This window comes from Podarcis pityusensis (assembly GCF_964106645.2).
Source record: "Podarcis pityusensis genome assembly, chromosome: 11".
Classification (NCBI taxonomy): Eukaryota; Metazoa; Chordata; class Lepidosauria; order Squamata; family Lacertidae; genus Podarcis; species Podarcis pityusensis.
In genome coordinates, this window is record NC_138036.1 from 27,248,119 (window position 1) to 27,265,483 (window position 17,365).

At 43.3% G+C, this 17,365-nt stretch overlaps 1 protein-coding gene across 1 annotated transcript; it reads left to right on the plus strand.

Moving 5' to 3' along the window:
• The first annotated feature begins 1,142 nt into the window (after positions 1-1,142).
• CENPH (centromere protein H) lies at positions 1,143-13,300 on the plus strand. Its single transcript, XM_080973185.1, has 9 exons — positions 1,143-1,311; positions 3,320-3,375; positions 3,650-3,698; positions 5,057-5,131; positions 6,385-6,441; positions 8,325-8,388; positions 10,342-10,393; positions 11,650-11,813; positions 12,179-13,300. The coding sequence occupies exons 1-9, from the start codon at positions 1,175-1,177 to the stop codon at positions 12,269-12,271; spliced, it is 747 nt and encodes a 248-aa protein (XP_080829311.1). The 5' UTR covers positions 1,143-1,174; the 3' UTR covers positions 12,272-13,300.
• The last annotated feature ends 4,065 nt before the right edge of the window (positions 13,301-17,365 follow it).

Consider the following 17,365-nt stretch of genomic DNA (forward strand, 5'->3'; position numbering starts at 1 on the left):
GTGAGCACTCAGGGCTGATTTCCTTCAGAATGGATAGTTTGATCTTTTTGCAGTCCATGGGACTCTCAAGAGTCTCCTCCAGCACCACAATTCAAAAGCATCAATTCTCCAGCGATCACCCTGCCCTTATATATAGGTTGACGCTTGGCAAATCCACACAGCGATCAACTTAACTCCTGCCCGGAAACCAATGTCTCCACTGTGGAAGGACATGTGGATCCAGAATTCGCCTCCACAGTCACTTAAGGACTCATTGTTAAAACCGTGTGCAGTGGTACCTCGGGTTAAGTACTCGATTCGTTCCAGAGGTCCGTTCTTAGCCTGAAACTGTTCTTAACCTGAAGCACCACTTTAGCTAATGGGGCCTGCCGCTGCGCCACTGGAGCACGATTTCTGTTTTCATCCTGAAGCAAAGTTCTTAACCTGAGGTACTGTTTCTGGGTTAGCGGAGTCTATAACCTGAAGCGCATGTAACCCGAGGTACCACTGTATATAGAAGACAATCTTACTCTGCTACGAGTGATCGCCAAAGAAGAATATAAGGGTCTGGTGACTTCTGCTTCACTGTAATGAAGTGTGCATGCACACGAAAGTTTATACCCAGAACAAACTTAGTTGGTCTATAAGGTGCAACTGGACAATTTTTTATTTTTTCATCCTAACACTGCAAGCCTAAATTCACCAGTTCCACCAAATTCAAGGTGCAAATGTGTTCAGGATTGCAGCCTAAAGCCCCGCCCCTTGTTTTAGTTGGTTTATAACCGCCCCCCTTTACCCATTTTTCTTTGTTTTCTTATGGGTGTCTGCGCGAGAGAGGACCTAACGCTGTAGTAGTAGTAGTAATTAATAAAATGATGGCCCAGGAAAAAGACTCTCTTTCCCCTTCTGCGGGGTCAAACGCGACTCCACGCACTTGACGCCCCGCCCCCTTGAAGAGGAGCTTTCTTCGGCACGCCCATCGCAGCTGGGAGGCGTGGCCCACCAGGCCGGAAGGTAGAGCGTCTTTGGATTTCGTTCGGAGCTGGGAGTGGGGCTTATCTCAGGCAGGAGCAATCGATCGTCGCATTCCTTCGGGACCGTGACGTAAGGCTGCGGCGGCGGGTCTTTTGAAACAGAAGGGAGGGAGGGAGTTGCGCGAGGGAAACGGGCCTGGCTGGGAGCTGCTGCTGCCGGGATGGAAACAAGGGAGGGCGCGGCGGCGGCGGCGGCGGCGGCTCCTCTTGAGGGCTTCGTTGAAGAGACAGCAGAAGAAGCCCGACGGCTCGTGGGCGAGGAGGGGCAGGAGAAGCTGGACCTGGTGTCGCTTTTAAGGTCAGGCCCTCTCTGTGTATTGGTGTCGGGCGGAGTCTCAACACACAGAGAAACACTCACACTCCCTCACATAGGAGCCAACGCCCTTCGCTCCCCCATAAAATATTTGAAGGGGCCGCCCCCCCTAAAGTTGATGGGCATTGCCATTCAAATAGTGAACGTGCGCCACGTCATGTGATTGATTATTGTTGTTCCGCCTGGCCTTTGGCTTGGAGCCAATTTGATTCCCTTCCCCTCTTTCTTTTTTCTTTCTCCTCCTGTGATGAGGCTGCATTTTAATGTTTCAATATTTTAATGTTGTATTTTAATCTTGTTTTTAAGTTGTATTCATTCAACTTATTTTTATTATTGCTTGTTAGCCGCCCTGAGCCCGGCCTTGGCTGGAGAGGGCAGGGTAAAAATTATTATTATTATTATTATTATTATTATGCCTCCCCCCAAAAAATATTTTATTCATGTTGGCACCCCTGCCGTCTCTACAGGCACCCACACACAAACACACACACACCCCTCCAAACTGCCGCATTTTCTGTTAAAAATCATGGTGAATTTGAATTTCTATGCCACCTCTGTAATATTATTTAGAAAAAAATGCATTGGAAGCATGCAAACCTTAATTGTGCATATTTAGTTATTTATTAAAGTGCCCAGGTTAGTGCAGTGGGTCTGTGCATCTGGCTGTTAACCAGAAGGTTAGTGGTTTGAGCCCACCCGGGATGGCTGTGGGCAGGATTCCTGCGTTGCAGATGACCCTCGGGATCCCGCCCAACTTTATGATGCTGTGGCTTTTATTTGTTGCTTCCCAAAGAAAAAATGTCCTGAAGGGATTTAACAGTGAAAACATGCATAAAAAACAACTTGGGGTCCAATGCAAAACAAAAATCTACCCTTAAGAGGCTCGTGGGAAAAGGAAAGTCTTCAAAAGACTATAGAGGCAGCATCTGATATGCAGTGGGAGGGAGTTCCAAAGAGTAGGTGCTGCCATGCTAAAGCCCCAGTTTCTACATTGCATGGAGCAGGCCTCCTGAGGATATGTTATCTGTAAGAAACCCTCTCCTTCAGAGTGCAGTCATAGGCTGGGCATAAAAGGATAAGATTATATTTTAGGAATTATGGTTCCAGGCTGTATTGGGCTTTGTCTAGCTGTATTGACATTACAGCTAGTTGAGCCATTGTGTTTTGCATTAGCTGCAGCTTCCAGACCAATCTCAATGGCACCCACACACCCTCACATTATAGGTTATAAGTTTCAAGTGGTATACTATGCTTGAGCCCAGGCCAGCTAATTATGATTCATTAAGAGAACAAAGGGAATGACTCTGTGCCAGAGGCCAAATGGGTGGGCCTCCCTCCCTGATTAGTTAAAGGTAAAGGGACCCCTGACCATTAGGTCCAGTCGTGGCCGACTCTGGGGTTGTGGCGCCCATCTCGCTTTACTGGCCGAGGGAGCCAGCGTACAGCTTCTGGGTCATGTGGCCAGCATGACTAAGCCGCTTCTGGCGAACCAGAGCAGCACACAGAAACGCCGTTTACCTTCCCGCCAGAGCGGTACCAATTTATCTACTTGCACTTTGATGTGCTTTTGAACTGCTAGGTTGGCAGGACCCTGATTAGTTAGGTAAAAGTAAAAGGCCATAGCTGAAAATTCAGTTATGTGAATGAGAAGTTGGGAGAGAGGCTGCAGGCTGCAATGGCAGAGAGAGTGTCATGGCTGATTTCTTCTGGAATCCAAGGTTGTGGTAATGGGAGAAGCAAGATTCTTTCGGGATGTTAATTTTTTATTATTATTAAATTTGTATACTGCCCTTCATCTGAAGATTGGGCCTTTCTAAAGACATACCCAGCTCCTCCTTTAAAATGCTGATCAGAATGCTACTGTCTTTGATTTCAGTATCAGATAAAAGGTGGATGCTATTAATTCATATGTGAACAAGATAAATTTTCTGTAAACTACTACCAGATCCACTCTCTTGATTTTTTTCTGTTAATTTGTTTTTTTACTTTGTAGAGTAAGAGAACAAATAAAGCAACAACTTTTGGAATATAATGCAACAGTTAATGCAAGTAAGTGTGTGACTACCATTGTGAAAAATAAAAACTTTCTTATGTTTATATATTGCTAAATAAAAAACACAGTACAAACATGTAAAGTTATTTGATAAGCCCTTGTTTAGAAAGTAAATACCAGGATGAAGTCTCTTGAGGACTTTATTTCTCTTTGTGATGTATAATCCTATGAAATGGTGTTCTGAAACTTACTATACTATTGGCATGTTCCTCTTGGGGGGGGGGAAGTGTTTTTCAGTTACTTCTAACATATTCATCTTTTATGTGACAGATGAAGAAATCATTACGGATCAAGTTATTGATGAAAAGGCCATTGTGAGGTGTGTCATCATAACTTATTAATGAATATGCTACTATGATGTTTCCATGGTTTCCCCCCACGTACAGTTCAAACAAGCAAAAACTTACCATATTTTTTGCTCTATAAGACTCACTTTTTCTCTCCTAAAAAGTAAGGGGAAATGTGTGTGCGTCTTTTGGAGCGAATGCAGGCTGTGCAGCTATCCCAGAAGCCAGAACAGCAAGAGGGATTGCTGATTTCACTGCGCAGCGATCCCTCTTGCTGTTCTGGCTTCTGAGATTCAGAATATTTTTCTTCTTGTTTTCCTCCTCCAAAAACTAGGTGCGTCTTGTGGTCTGGTGCGTCTTATAGAGCGAAAAATACGGTACTTTTGTGCTCTATGCAAAAGGCAAAGGACTAACGGCAATGTTATATTTGTAAGGAGGAAATGGGCATGAAGCATTAACTTGTATCTCTTTACATGTTGCATATTCTAGTTCATTTCTATTTGCAGAATTATCTGTGATTTAACAAAATAACTGAAAATGTTGTAGTATTTATAAACTATCAGGCTTGTGTTTAAAAGTGTCTAAAATATCTTTATGCTTGTTCTGAGTTTAAATGGCAAGCTTTAAAATTGTTTATCCTTAACAAACATAGTTGAAAGTAAACTGTACTTATTTCAGTGGGATGTATCTCCAAGGGAATGTGTGTGAAAGCAAGGTAAATGGGATAAGCGGCTTGTTGTGGTTTTGTTCATTGTGCTCAGACCATGTTAAAAAAAACACACAAAAAACTGGAAGTTCTGTGGCCAGTTTAAATTGTGTAAATGGTTGTCTGCATATTTTGTATGTTTGCCCCTTTGAAGAGCAACAAGCTGTCCATGGTGTTAATACTCCACTGCCTGTGTTGGGAATTCTGCTCAATCCCTTCCCCTGTATTGTCCACCCACCAACCTTATTTCATAGCCTTGGGGTCTAGAAACTGGATTAATTTCTCAATGAAAGTTGAAATCTGTATGCTGAATGCTGCATCCAATAACAAGTTACGTGCTTGTGTGGCATGGTCTCAGAAAGCTTTCCCACCCAATAATGCTGGCAACACAGATGTTACATTAAATGCGGAGGAGGAGCAGATATCATTATATGAATAATTTTAGCATTACATATCTACCTACTGTTCTACATCTCCAAGTTCCCAATGCAACTTGCAGAAAGAGTAAGAACCAATCTCTGAGCAGAGCAATATTGCTTTTCAAACATCAATAACTAGGAAAATGTATTAAAAACTTATTCAGTTGTTAGAAAAGTTTGATAGAAGAATCACCTTCTAAGAAATATATGTTTCAGATCACCTGATCCTTGGTTTCTGTTTACCTGAGTTTTCTTTTGCTCTTAGTACAATAGAAGACTTGGAAGGGGAATTGGAAGAAGTGAAGCTATCACACAGACACAAAACTTTGGCATTACAAAGGTAAAGATTCAGTCTTTCTGAAAAGTTGAAGTATAACATAGGACATGAATGAAGAACTAATGTAGATTGGAGGAATTGAAAATATACTGTGTCTGTTACCACAGGGATGGCTTGTTTGGTTAGATTCTTACCACATGGAAATTAAAAAATCCAAGCCACAATCCAGCAAATGTTATGTGGAATTAAGATCCACTGAAATTAATGGGGTTGTGCATCCAACTCAGTGCTTGATTGTGCAGCAAAGTTACATATGTGAAATTACTTAATAGTAATTTTTATGCTTTACAAAATTGAGCATTAGACAACTTTTTACTCTGCAGCTGCCTTCTATTGAACTTCATATATGTCTGCTTCTTTTTTAAAAATGGTTTAATGGTTTAGTGAATATATAAATAAAACCTATGACATTTAGCCATAGCTGTCAACTTACAGATTTGAAAATAAGGGACCAGCAGCCTCAAAAATAAGGGATCAGCAGCCAGAATAAGGGATTTCAGAGCACAGCTATGTTCAACTTCTGAGCCCCTCCCAGCCAAAGGCAGAAAGCCCAGTCAGCAGCCAAACGAAGCCTCAAGCGGTGGTTCCCACAGCGCAGCAACCCAGCAAAGGGGATGCAGCAAGGAAAACCACCGTCGCCTCTCCGCTGCGAAGCGCTGAGCAAAGGCGAGTCCCCAGGCAACGCGGCCAATTTGATCGGCACAAGGCATGCAAGCTCCACCCCCCCAGTCGTTCTTAGACTCCTTATTGGGTGAGCAACGCAGCCAAGCAACACAGTTGGAGCCTCCCTCCTCCCTGGCCGGCAGGGAGGGAGGGAGAGGAGCTGCTTCCTTTGAAATTTAAGGGACATCATTTAAGGGACATCCATCAATAGGGGACAGCAGCGGGACACAGCGCTGGGATAAGGGACTTTCCTGCCAAATAAGGGACGGTTGACAGCTATGCATTTAGCACATGAAACAGCTTAACCACTAATTGAAATAAAATATATTATTGGAATTTCATCAGAAATACAAACACAAGGTTCCTTACTATACAAAGTTTCATACACATCTTGATCTTTGAAATACTCTGATGTGATGTGTAATGTTTAGCCAGTAAGTTATGGTGCATCACTTGTTCATGGAAATGTGTATATGAAAGCAGAAAAAAATGCTTAGAATCCAGTTCTTATTTCTTCTATGAATGTCCTAGACATACTGTTATGCATTTCCTCAGAACACATCTTACTTTTCTTCTTCTTTTTAACTGTATAGGTTGCAAGTAAATGATGCACTTAGAGCCAAGCTGAGGAACAATGATGACAACTTAAAGTAAGGGGATTTGAAAGTCCAAGGAGTTATTTAAACTGAATTATTTAACTGACAAGAGTATTTGTAGCTTGTTTAATGACTATGGAATTGATATTTAAATACTGCTTCTGTGGATAATAGAATATTTCAGAAAGGCACCCTGGTTAGACAACTGATATTCCTAGATGAAATTTCTAGTCCCTTATAGTTGGTTTAAATCAGCTGTTGCAATGACCTATTTTAGTCCTTTGTAAAATTCTCATACTGTGGTTCCATTTAACTACAACTGGGATACAGTTTAAAACTAGAATCAGGTTAAAATTAGCTGTGATCTCAGCAAACCTATTCCTTAGAATTGTGCTGTTGCTGATTTTTATAGAAGGCAGCTGCTGCTTTTGTTTTTGGTTGGTTGTTGGGCAGCGTCCACTTAGAGTAAGCGCCTATGTCATTTACCTCCCCATAACATGTTTTGGCAGTTTCTCACAGGGAAGTCATAACAGTGAAAGTAACTCCCCTAGGAAGAAAACAGCTGAAGAGGGGAAAACATGGACAATAAAAAAGTGGGCGGTCTAGCATGCTGTTGTCCCCACCCTGGTTTTCAAATGGCTCCAGCCCCTTTGCTTCATAGGAACTTGACCAAATCTGCATTACAACGCACAGGTGCTGGTGCCATAACATGTACTTTTGAGACTTTTTCTCTAAATACTGCTTTTTATTGTTGTTTTTCACTGCTTGCAACTTGCTGCAGCTGCAGATGAATATCTTGATGCCCAGGTGTGTTGCATGCTTAGCTGGCATAATACACACATAGAAGTACTAGTAAAAGCCAAAGACAGATCTCTTGATATATGAATATTTGGCCATTAGAAATACCCCCATCACCTGGCTTTTAGACCTGATCTGGTGCAGGCCGTTTTCAACTCTTTTTGTTAGAGAATAGTGGATTGAAGTCAAACTGCCTTCACTTGAATTGAATCTGTGAATAGATTTAAACCAAGGGTGGGGAATCTGTGGCCCTCCAGATGATGTTAGACTACGTTTGTTTGTTTGTTTGTTTGTTTGTTTGTTTACTTATCAGTTTCTACACCACTCAACATAAAGATATCTAGGCACCAAAGCAAGAAACTCAATATAATATAATATAATATAATATAATATAACATAAAATACAGAATAAAACTGTATGTTATGTTCAGTAAAACATACAAGGCTGGGTCATATTGCAGGGGAAATGTGTCAATAAAGTCTTAACCAAGAGTCCAAAATATATTTTCCATAATCCCTGACTATCGGCCATCCCGGTTGATGGGAATTGGCCAACACCTGGAAGACTCAAGAGTTCCGCAGCCCTGGTGTAAACTAAGGACCAAATGAAATGCTACACACAAAATGCACAACAAAAATACCAGCCACTTTGGGATGGGATGATTTGGAGAGAAATAGCAGTATGGGGGCTGCTTAATGCTTTCTGCTGCAACTCCCCCTGTGGGAAACACATTTGAAACTCTGTAGGGAAAAGAACAATGTGGGAAGGGGGGGGGGGATTTACAGCAGAAAACCACAGCAAGGGAAAGAATTAAGCAGCTTAATCCAACACTGCATATTCACTCCAAATCACCCCATCCCAAAGAGAAAGGGCTGTAGTTCGGTGGTAGAGCTTTGCATGCTTTGCTGGGAATGTCCCCTATCTGAAACCCTGAAGAGCCACTGCCAGTCAGTGTAAACAGTACTGCGCTAGGTGGACCAGTGGTCTTCCTTGGCATAAGACGACTTTATATGTCCCTATATATGCTTTTCTTAGAAGAAAAGGGCATCAGGCTTCTGTTTAAGTGCATTTGCATATAAGTTTGATTTGATTGTATGGGCCTCAGGGTCATGCTGATTTCTGTTTATGCTTTCATTAGGTTGATCGGGGAGACTATAAAACACATTATGATGCTTAGTACTGCAGTAATTAAATTAAAGCAGGCAAGTATCCTTTCTGTTAAAACGTTAAGGCTCATTGTCTAGAAAAGATATATTTGCCAACCCATGGTAGATACAAGTGTAGCTGTACTTTAAAAAGTTACTGTGTTTACATACTACACTTTTTCCTAAAAAAAAAAGTACTAAAGTTAATATTCACAGTTACAGTATTACTTTGGGGTGTTGGGGGGTAGTGGGGGGGACACATTGTGCTCTTTTCAGGGTAGCTTGTCCACGTTTGGTCCCCACCCTGCACCTGTGGCTCCTAGAAGCTGTCAGCATGCAACAGTAGCCACACCCCGGGAATGGCTTTGACTGGCCAGCTAAACCAGGGGAGGGGAGCCAATGGGTCTTAAACCATCAGTGAATAAGGGACTTCCGAATATGTGAAGACAGGTTTCGGCAGATTGAGTGGATGAGACCAATAATGGGTCCAATGTTCAAGAAGTTGGTTTCTGCACAGGCTATATAGAGAAGTGAGGGGCAGATGGGGCTTATCTGGGAAGGTAGTCCATGTAGGAGGAGGAAAACTGATCCCAAACCTCTACTGCCTTGTGGGACATCTTTAGGAGAAGAAAATCCTAAGGAGTAAACCCTACACAAATCTGGAATGGAGTCCTTAAGGTGGTTGGATGGCATCTTGTACACCACCTTGTGGCAACTCCTGCAGCCAAGTTGGTGCCAAATATATTTACCGTATTTTTCGCACCATAGGACGCACTTTTTCCCTCCTAAAAAGCAAGGGAAAATGTCTGTGCGTCCTATGGAGCGAATGCAGCGGGGAGGCAGGCGGGAAAAGCCCCCAAGAGCCGCACACAAGCTCCATGCGCTCTTGCGGGCTTTTCCACAGGAGGGAGAATGGACTGACTGGCCGCATCAGTCCCTTCTCCCACCTCCCAGAAAAGCCAGGAGAAGCCGCAATCTCTTTAAAGGGGTTGCGCGGCTTCTGCGGGCTTTTGCGAGAGGTGAGGGAATCCCCCCACCTCCCAGTAAAGCCAGGAGAAGCCGTGATCTCTTTAAACGGGTTGCGCGGCTTCTGCGGGCTTTCGGGAGAGGTGAGGGAATCCCCCCCACCTCCCAGGAAAGCCAGGAGAAGCTGTGATCTCTTTAAACGGGTTGCGCGGCTTCTGCGGGCTTTTGGGAGAGGTGAGGGAATCCCCCCACCTCCCAGGAAAGCCAGGAGAAGCCGTGCAGCCCTTTTAAAGTGCGCGCGGCTTCTGCGGGCTTTTGGGAGAGGTCAGGAAATCCAACCACCTCCCAGGAAAGCCAGGAGAAGCCCTGCGCAGCGTCTCCCAGCAAGGAGAGGCTGCACGGGGCTAAAGGGGAGGCCAAAACAGCGAGCGGGATCCATCCCGCTCGCTGCCTTGGCTTGCTCCATAGCTGCGCGCAACCCCTCCGGCAGGGAGAGGCTGCACGGGGCTATGGCTTCTTTAGCCCTGCGCAGCATCTCCCGGCAAGGAGAGGTTGCGAGGGCTAAAGAGGAAGCCAAAACAGCGAGCGGGATCCATCCTGCTTGCTGCCTTGGCTTGTGCCATAGCCGCGTGCAACCCCTCCGGCAGGGAGAGGTTGTGCGCAGCCTGTACGCTGCTCTTTGGGGCTGGGGGGGGGGAAATATTTTTTTTCTTGATTTCCCCCCCCCCCTAAAAACTGGGTGCGCCCTATGGTCCGGTGCGCCCTATGGTGCGAAAAATACGGTATCTGCTTTCCTTTGGACCACAGCAGCGAGGCCAAGAGGGGGCGGTCTTGTCATCTGGGCATCCCAGGACCTCCATACACACTGCTCAGGCTTATGCCCCAGGGAGGTCACTTTGGTGCTGCTAACTCAGTGTTTTGACTTCACCTCTGGAAGAGCACTCCATTGTCTCTTGAGGTAGACGGATGCCAACAAGTATTACTCTGACAACCGGGGTAGATATTTTTTACAAAATGTATTAATGAACTGCATTTTTAATATAGCAGTCACGTGAACTGGAAGAAAAATTGAATGAAGTTAAGCAGAGAAGACAATGTAAGTTTTTTAACCGTAGTGAAATATTGGTTTCCCTTTGGTATCTTATAAAGGTGGTGTGCCATGAAAATGAGAGTGTGTTGGAAACATTATCATTCCACCCAATGATGGATGTGCACATTATAAATTCTCATGGATAGTCAGTTTGGTGGTTAGTGCAAAAGGGGTGTGGTAAGGAAGGTGCCCCAAGAACAGTATAAAGGCCACATCACAGTAGCATTGTGTGCAATTACACAGGTGGTAAGGCTTCTTTCTGTGGGCATTCAAGAACAATAACAGAAATAGGTAAGCATCCCCACAAAGTTTTCCGTTAACTCCTCCAATTCTGGTTTTACTGGATGATTACTGCCACTTGCTTTACTCATACAGTGGTACCTCAGGATGCAAACGGGATCCGTTCCGGAGCCCCGTTCACATCCTGAAGCGAACGCAACCCGTCTGGGGGGGGGTCGCGATTCGCCGCTTCCGCGCATGCGCAAGACGTCATTTTGAGCATATGCGTGAGCGGCATCGGTCCAGCTTGCTTCTAAACAGCCTGGCACTCCCTGCTCAAAGTTTGCTTTTACTATATAAGATCACTTACCTTTGATTTTTGTTCACTACTCAGTGCTGACTTACTACTTTTTACAGTGTTGAAATGCAATACTTGCATTGTAGTAGCTTCTTTAAGTGTTTTGTAGCTCGTTATTGGTTGTATTAATACTATGCATGCCCATAAATCTGCTCTGGAAGGTCCCCCAACCCTGTGGAGCAGCTTTTGAGGGTGTACAGATGGCTGCAGGAGGGGGGAAAAGGAAAGGGAATTGAAGTTGTGTCAGATGGAAGTCTGTTCTGCTCACGAAACAGCAGCATTGGATAAAACTCTACATGTGTTTAGAGTTCTAACGGTTTAAGCATGGTGTGTGGAATGGAGGCATACAGCCATACCTTGGAACTTGAACGGAATCTGTTCCGGAAGTCCATTTGGCTTCCAAAATGTTCAAAAACCAGATCATGGCTTCTGATTGGCTGCAGAAGCCTTGTTGGACATTCGGGTTCCCAAAGAACGTTCACAAACCAGAACAATCACTTCCAGGTTTGCGGTGTTTGGGAGCCAAAACTTATGAGTTCCAGGGTGTTCGACAACCAAGGTACAACTGTATTTCTTTATTTTAAAACCGTGTCATAAATCACTCACTACAAAGCCTCTTCTTGCACTAGGGTTTGGGAAATAATCAAGTTCATAGTTTCATATTTTTCTCCTCATAATTCAATAGCACTAAAGCAAGCTATGGATTGCAAACTGGCAGATATACATAATATGAATATGAAACGAAAAGAGGAACTGGACAATATGGAAGTGAGTGAAATGTTGAAGAAGGCCCGTAGAAATCTGCAAAAGGAAATTGAGATGACGACATTGATTCAAAACATCTTCCAGGTAAAACTGCCTCTGAGAAGGACAGATTAGTTCATTTTGATCACCTATGACAAATCTGTACTAAATATAAATTGAGTCAGTTTATATCCTACTAGCAAGAATGACTTTACTGATGAGAAAGCTGCTTTTACTGGGGAATTTTGTGATCTATTGACAGTTTAATATATTAAACTTTTAAATTTCTGTGCATAGATGGAGAATGACCAAACGTATAACTTGCACGATGCATGACCACTTTCTTTTATCAGCCCACATTTTTTCCCCTTTTTTAGTATTGACATCCTGAAGAGAGTTCCATTTGCTATTGGGAGCATGAAGTAGCTGAAGTATTTCTTTAAAAGCTAAACAAATTGATTTTGTTTCAGAATCTCATTATTGGAAGTGAGGTCAATTGGGCAGAAGATCCAGCTTTGAAGGAAATTGTTCTGCAACTGGAGAAAAATGTGGCTAGAATGTGAAGAAGCAGAGCAGTACATTTTCTATGGTCTGCTGATTCAGAGGAGAAGCAGTAGTCTGACAAGCTATTGTGACAAAGAGGTGTGTTTTCATAATCATAACTCCAGTGGCGCTTAATTATATTGATGCACAGATGGACTTGAAAACTTCCTGCTGTAAAATATGTTGCCTAATTTAATGGCTAGATTTGTTTGCTCTACCTTGGAAGAACCATTCCAGTTTTATGGAAGGAGTTATTAACGGAGAGTATTGTAACTGCAACATTCTTCCCACCGCCTCCTCAATTTCCAGAGAAATTATTGGCTGTTGCCTTGGAACGAAGACAGAGCAACAGGTTTGCCTTTTAAATCTTATTTCCTGCTGGGAAGGCAGGAATGCCTTTCCTTACATTTTGACTTTCTTTACCACCTATAACGAGCACATCATTTTTATGTGTGCCAGTGGAAAGCAGCTTAGCATTTTGAGGGATCATTTTTGTGATCATTTTTGTTATATTCAATGGATTTCCAAAGCCACTTCACTACATTGGTATGTTATGCATGTTTAGTTAACTGTTGTGCATTTAAATAGTTGGCTGCCGCTATTATTGCAGTGCCATCAGTATACATGTAACATTGTGCATTTAAGTGTTTCATTAAAAAGTTAGGTGCCTGACTCCAAGGAACTTGAAATCTAAAATAATGAGGAACATAATGAAGGGAAGGACAGGGGTGGAGAAATTTTACTGTAGAATGACCATAGGTTAGAATTCTTGTATTGTTTATACATGTTATGCCATAGTATTGGCTGCATTTGCAGTGAAATAAAATAGCTTTATGTGTTATCCTATATGGTTTGGAGGGTTCAAACCTCTTACAAGCTTAGCACTCATGGGAATAAGATGTGGCCCTCTTGTGGAAGGATGGTTATTGGTTTGGTTTGCTTTTATTGTATATTTTGCATCTTCATTTTGTATTTTTATGTTGTGAACCATTCTGTGGTCTTCACATGAAGGGTGGTATATAAATCAAAAAAATAACTCTTGTATATCAGGAATGGTTCTACGAAGGGAGGTAAATTGGTGGTGATTGGCCAGGAACAAGATCTTGGGGTCATGTTGATCCACTATATAGCAGTTGCAAAAAATATAAATTCCATGCTAGGGATCATTAGGAAAGAATTAAAAATAAAGCTGCTGATAGCATAATGCCATTATACAAATCTATATTGCAACTGTATTCCTACTGCCCGTAGTTCTGGTTGCCTTACTTCAAAAATGATACTGTTGAGTTGGAAAACGTTCCAAAAAGTGAAAAGCAAAATGATCAAGGAAATGGAACAATTCTCCTATAAGGAAAGGCTGCAGCATTTGGAGGTGTTTTTTAATTTAGCTAAGAGGTGACATAATATAAACGTGTGTGATGCTGCCATGGAGAAAGTGGATCAAGGCAAGTTCTTCTCCCTCATAACATTTGACTTGTAGCTATCCTATGGAGCCAAATGTTGGGAGATTCAGAACAGACAGAAGAAAGTACTTCTTCACACAGCACATATTTAAAACCATGGAATTTGCTCCCACAAGAGGCAGCCACGACCACCAAGCCAGATGGTTTAAAGGAGAATTTAGGTCAGGGGTCAGCAACCTTTTTCAGCTGTGGGCCGGTCCACCATCCCTCACACCATGTGGTGGGCCGGACTATATATATTTTTTTGGGGGGGGAGAGAATGAACAAATTCCTATGCCCCACAAATAACCCAGAGATGCATTTCAAATAAAAGCACACATTCTACTCATGTAAAAACACGCTGATTCCCGAATCATCTGCGGGCCAGGATTGAGAAGGCAATTGGGCCACATCCGGCCCACGGGCCTTAGGCTGCCTACCCCCAATTTAGGCAAACCTTGGAGGATAAAGCCTACTGAAGGCTACCAACCATAATGGCTATGCTCTCTCTCTCTCTCTCTCTCTCTCTCTCTCTTTCTCTTTTTTCCCTCCACTGTGTAAGATACAACCCAGATCTCAGAAACAACCCAGACATTATAATTAAAGAAGCAGACAAAGGTGGAGCTGTCGTCATCATGAACAAAACTGACTACATTCAGGAGGCTCACAAACAACTTTCCAATACCGCCTTTTACACAAAATTGGACTCAGACCCCACACAAGAATACAAGAAAGAACTGAACAAGATTGTTAAGGAACTACCCCCACACATCCAAGAACAGATCCTCACCAACACACCAACAGAACCTCGACCAGGAACTTTCTATCTTCTACCTAAAATACACAAACCAGGAAATCCAGGACGCCCCATCATTTCAGGTATTGGCACTATTACAGTGGGTGTCTCCGGTTATATGGACTCTGTTCTGAAACCATATGCCATCAGTGCTCCCAGCTATGTACGTGACACCACAGATTTTCTGAGGAAAATACAATCTTTAAATAATCTTCCCAACAATACTATACTAGCTACTATGGATGTGGAATCTCTGTATACCAACATCCCACACAACGATGGTTTACAAGCTATAAGGAACACCATTTCAGATAAAACCACAGCGGACCTTGCCACCAAACTCTGCCAATTTGTCCTTACCCACAACAACTTCAAATTCGGTGATGACCTGTTCCTTCAGATCAGCGGCACAGCAATGGGCACCCGCATGGCCCCACAGTATGCCAACATCTTCATGGCAGATTTAGAACAACGTTTCCTAAACTCCTACCCACTCAAACCTCTCTTGTACCTACGATACATTGACGATATTTTTATCATCTGGACACATGGTCAACAGACCCTGGATACCTTTCACCAGAAATTTAATGATTTTCACCCCACAATCAACCTTACAATGAATCAATCTATGCAAGAAATACATTTTTTGGACACTACTATAAAAATACAGGATGGGCGCATAGACACCACCTTATACCGTAAACCAACTGACCGACAAACATATCTACATGCCTCTAGCTACCATCCCAAACATACCAAACAGTCCATTGTATACAGCCAGGCACTACGTTACAGCCGCATCTGTTCCAATTCTACAGACAGAGACTCCCACCTAAGAGATCTACAGCAAACCTTTTCAGAACTAAAATACCCAGCAGATGAAGTTAGACAACAGATCAACAGAGCCAGACTTATACCCAGAGAGAACTTGCTGCAAGACAGACCCAAAAAAGAAAATAACAGAACACCTCTAGTCATCACATACAGCTCCCAAGTTAAAACAGTACAACGCATCATCAGAGATCTACAACCTCTCCTGAACAATGACAGTTCTCTTTCTCAAGCTCTGGGAGGAAGACCTTTCATTGCCTACAGACAGCCACCCAATCTTAAACAACTCCTAACCCACAATAATACTACAACCAGACTTAACACGGACACTGGCACCAGAGCCTGCAATAAACCCAGATGCCAACTTTGCTGCCACATACACCCGGACAACACCATTACTGGCCCCAACAACATCACACATACCATCTCGGGACTATTCAATTGCTCATCATCTAACATTGTGTATGGCATCAAATGCCAACAGTGTCCTTCAGCTCTCTATATTGGACAAACAGGCCAAACCTTACGCCAAAGAATAAATGGACATAAATCTGACATCAAGAATCACAAAACAGAGAAACCAGTAGGAGAACACTTCAATCTCCCAGGACATTCTATACAAGATCTCAAAGTAGCTGTTTTACTACAAAGGAATTTCAGAAATAGACTGGAAAGAGAAACTGCTGAATTGCAACTCATTACCAAACTTAAAACCATGGAGACACCTGGTTTGAACAAAGACATTGGATTCTTATCCCATTATACATGACTAAGCCATTTCTCACCTTCTCACCCCTTGCCTTTTCCTGTAAGACCTATTACAGTCGTTAAGAGTCGTCAGCAGGCTCATCTCAGCTATCTCCCATTCCCACCACCCTTCTGAGTAATACCCCTCCCCACCTTCTCACTATATAGAAGGATCTGGCAACTTCTGTTTCAGTGTATCTGAAGAAGTGTGCTTGCACACGAAAGCTCATACCAAGAACTAACTTAGTTGGTCTTAAAGGTGCTACTGGAAGGATTTTTTTATTTTGACTATGGCAGACCAACACGGCTACCTATCTGTAACTGTGTAAGATACAGTACAGGATGGGAGAGAGCAGTTCTGGTTGCAGACTTGTCGTAGGTATTGTAAGAATTTAAGGTCTAAAAAAGGTAAAGGTAAAGGGGCCCCTGACCATTAGGTCCAGTCGTGACCGACTCTGGGGTTGCGGCGCTCATCTCGCTTTACTGGCCAAGGGAGCCGGCGTACGGCTTCCAGGTCATGTGGCTAGCATGACTAAGCCACTTCCGGCGAACCAGAGCAGCACACGGAAACGCCGTTTACCTTCCCACTGGAGTGGTACCTATTTATCTACTTGCACTTTGACGTGCTTTCGAACTGCTAGGTTGGCAGGAGCAGGGACTGAGCAACGGGAGCTCACCCCATCGTGGGGATTCGAACCGCCGACCTTCTGATCGGCAAGCCCTAGGCTCTGTGGTTTAACCCACAGCACCACCCACGTCAAGGCATGTACAAGGCAAACAGATACATAAACCACATGTCTGAATCAGTACAGGAAGGCAGTCTGGAAACCATTTTGACTCTCCCAAATTGACCAAATGTTTCTCTGCAAGGAGGGAGGAAATGTCTCTGTGCTAACCAATCCTGCCGTAAGGGCACATTTAAGGTGTGAATAGGGTGAGCCTGTGACCTGGATTCAGGAATTAAGTAGTTATAATAAAAGAGTGCTCAAAACCCAGATAATGCATTCAGGTAACCTGCCAGACATAAACAACACACTCAGGATTCTGTTTTAGACTGCCCCCTGTGTTGTATGTATGATGCATTGTGGAAGGTGGTCCTGGGATACACCCCTTCTGTGATGTATGTATGATGTTTCTGGGGGGTGGTCTGGAGTTTGAGGGTGGGCAATTTACAAGGTCTCTATAAGGGCCTTTGTTCTGGGTTTCTCCTCCCTCCGGCATGTGGTGAGTGAGGACCCTGTTGCAACAGTTTAATAAAGATGAGACTTACTAGCTGCTTTGCTTCTCATTATTCTCTG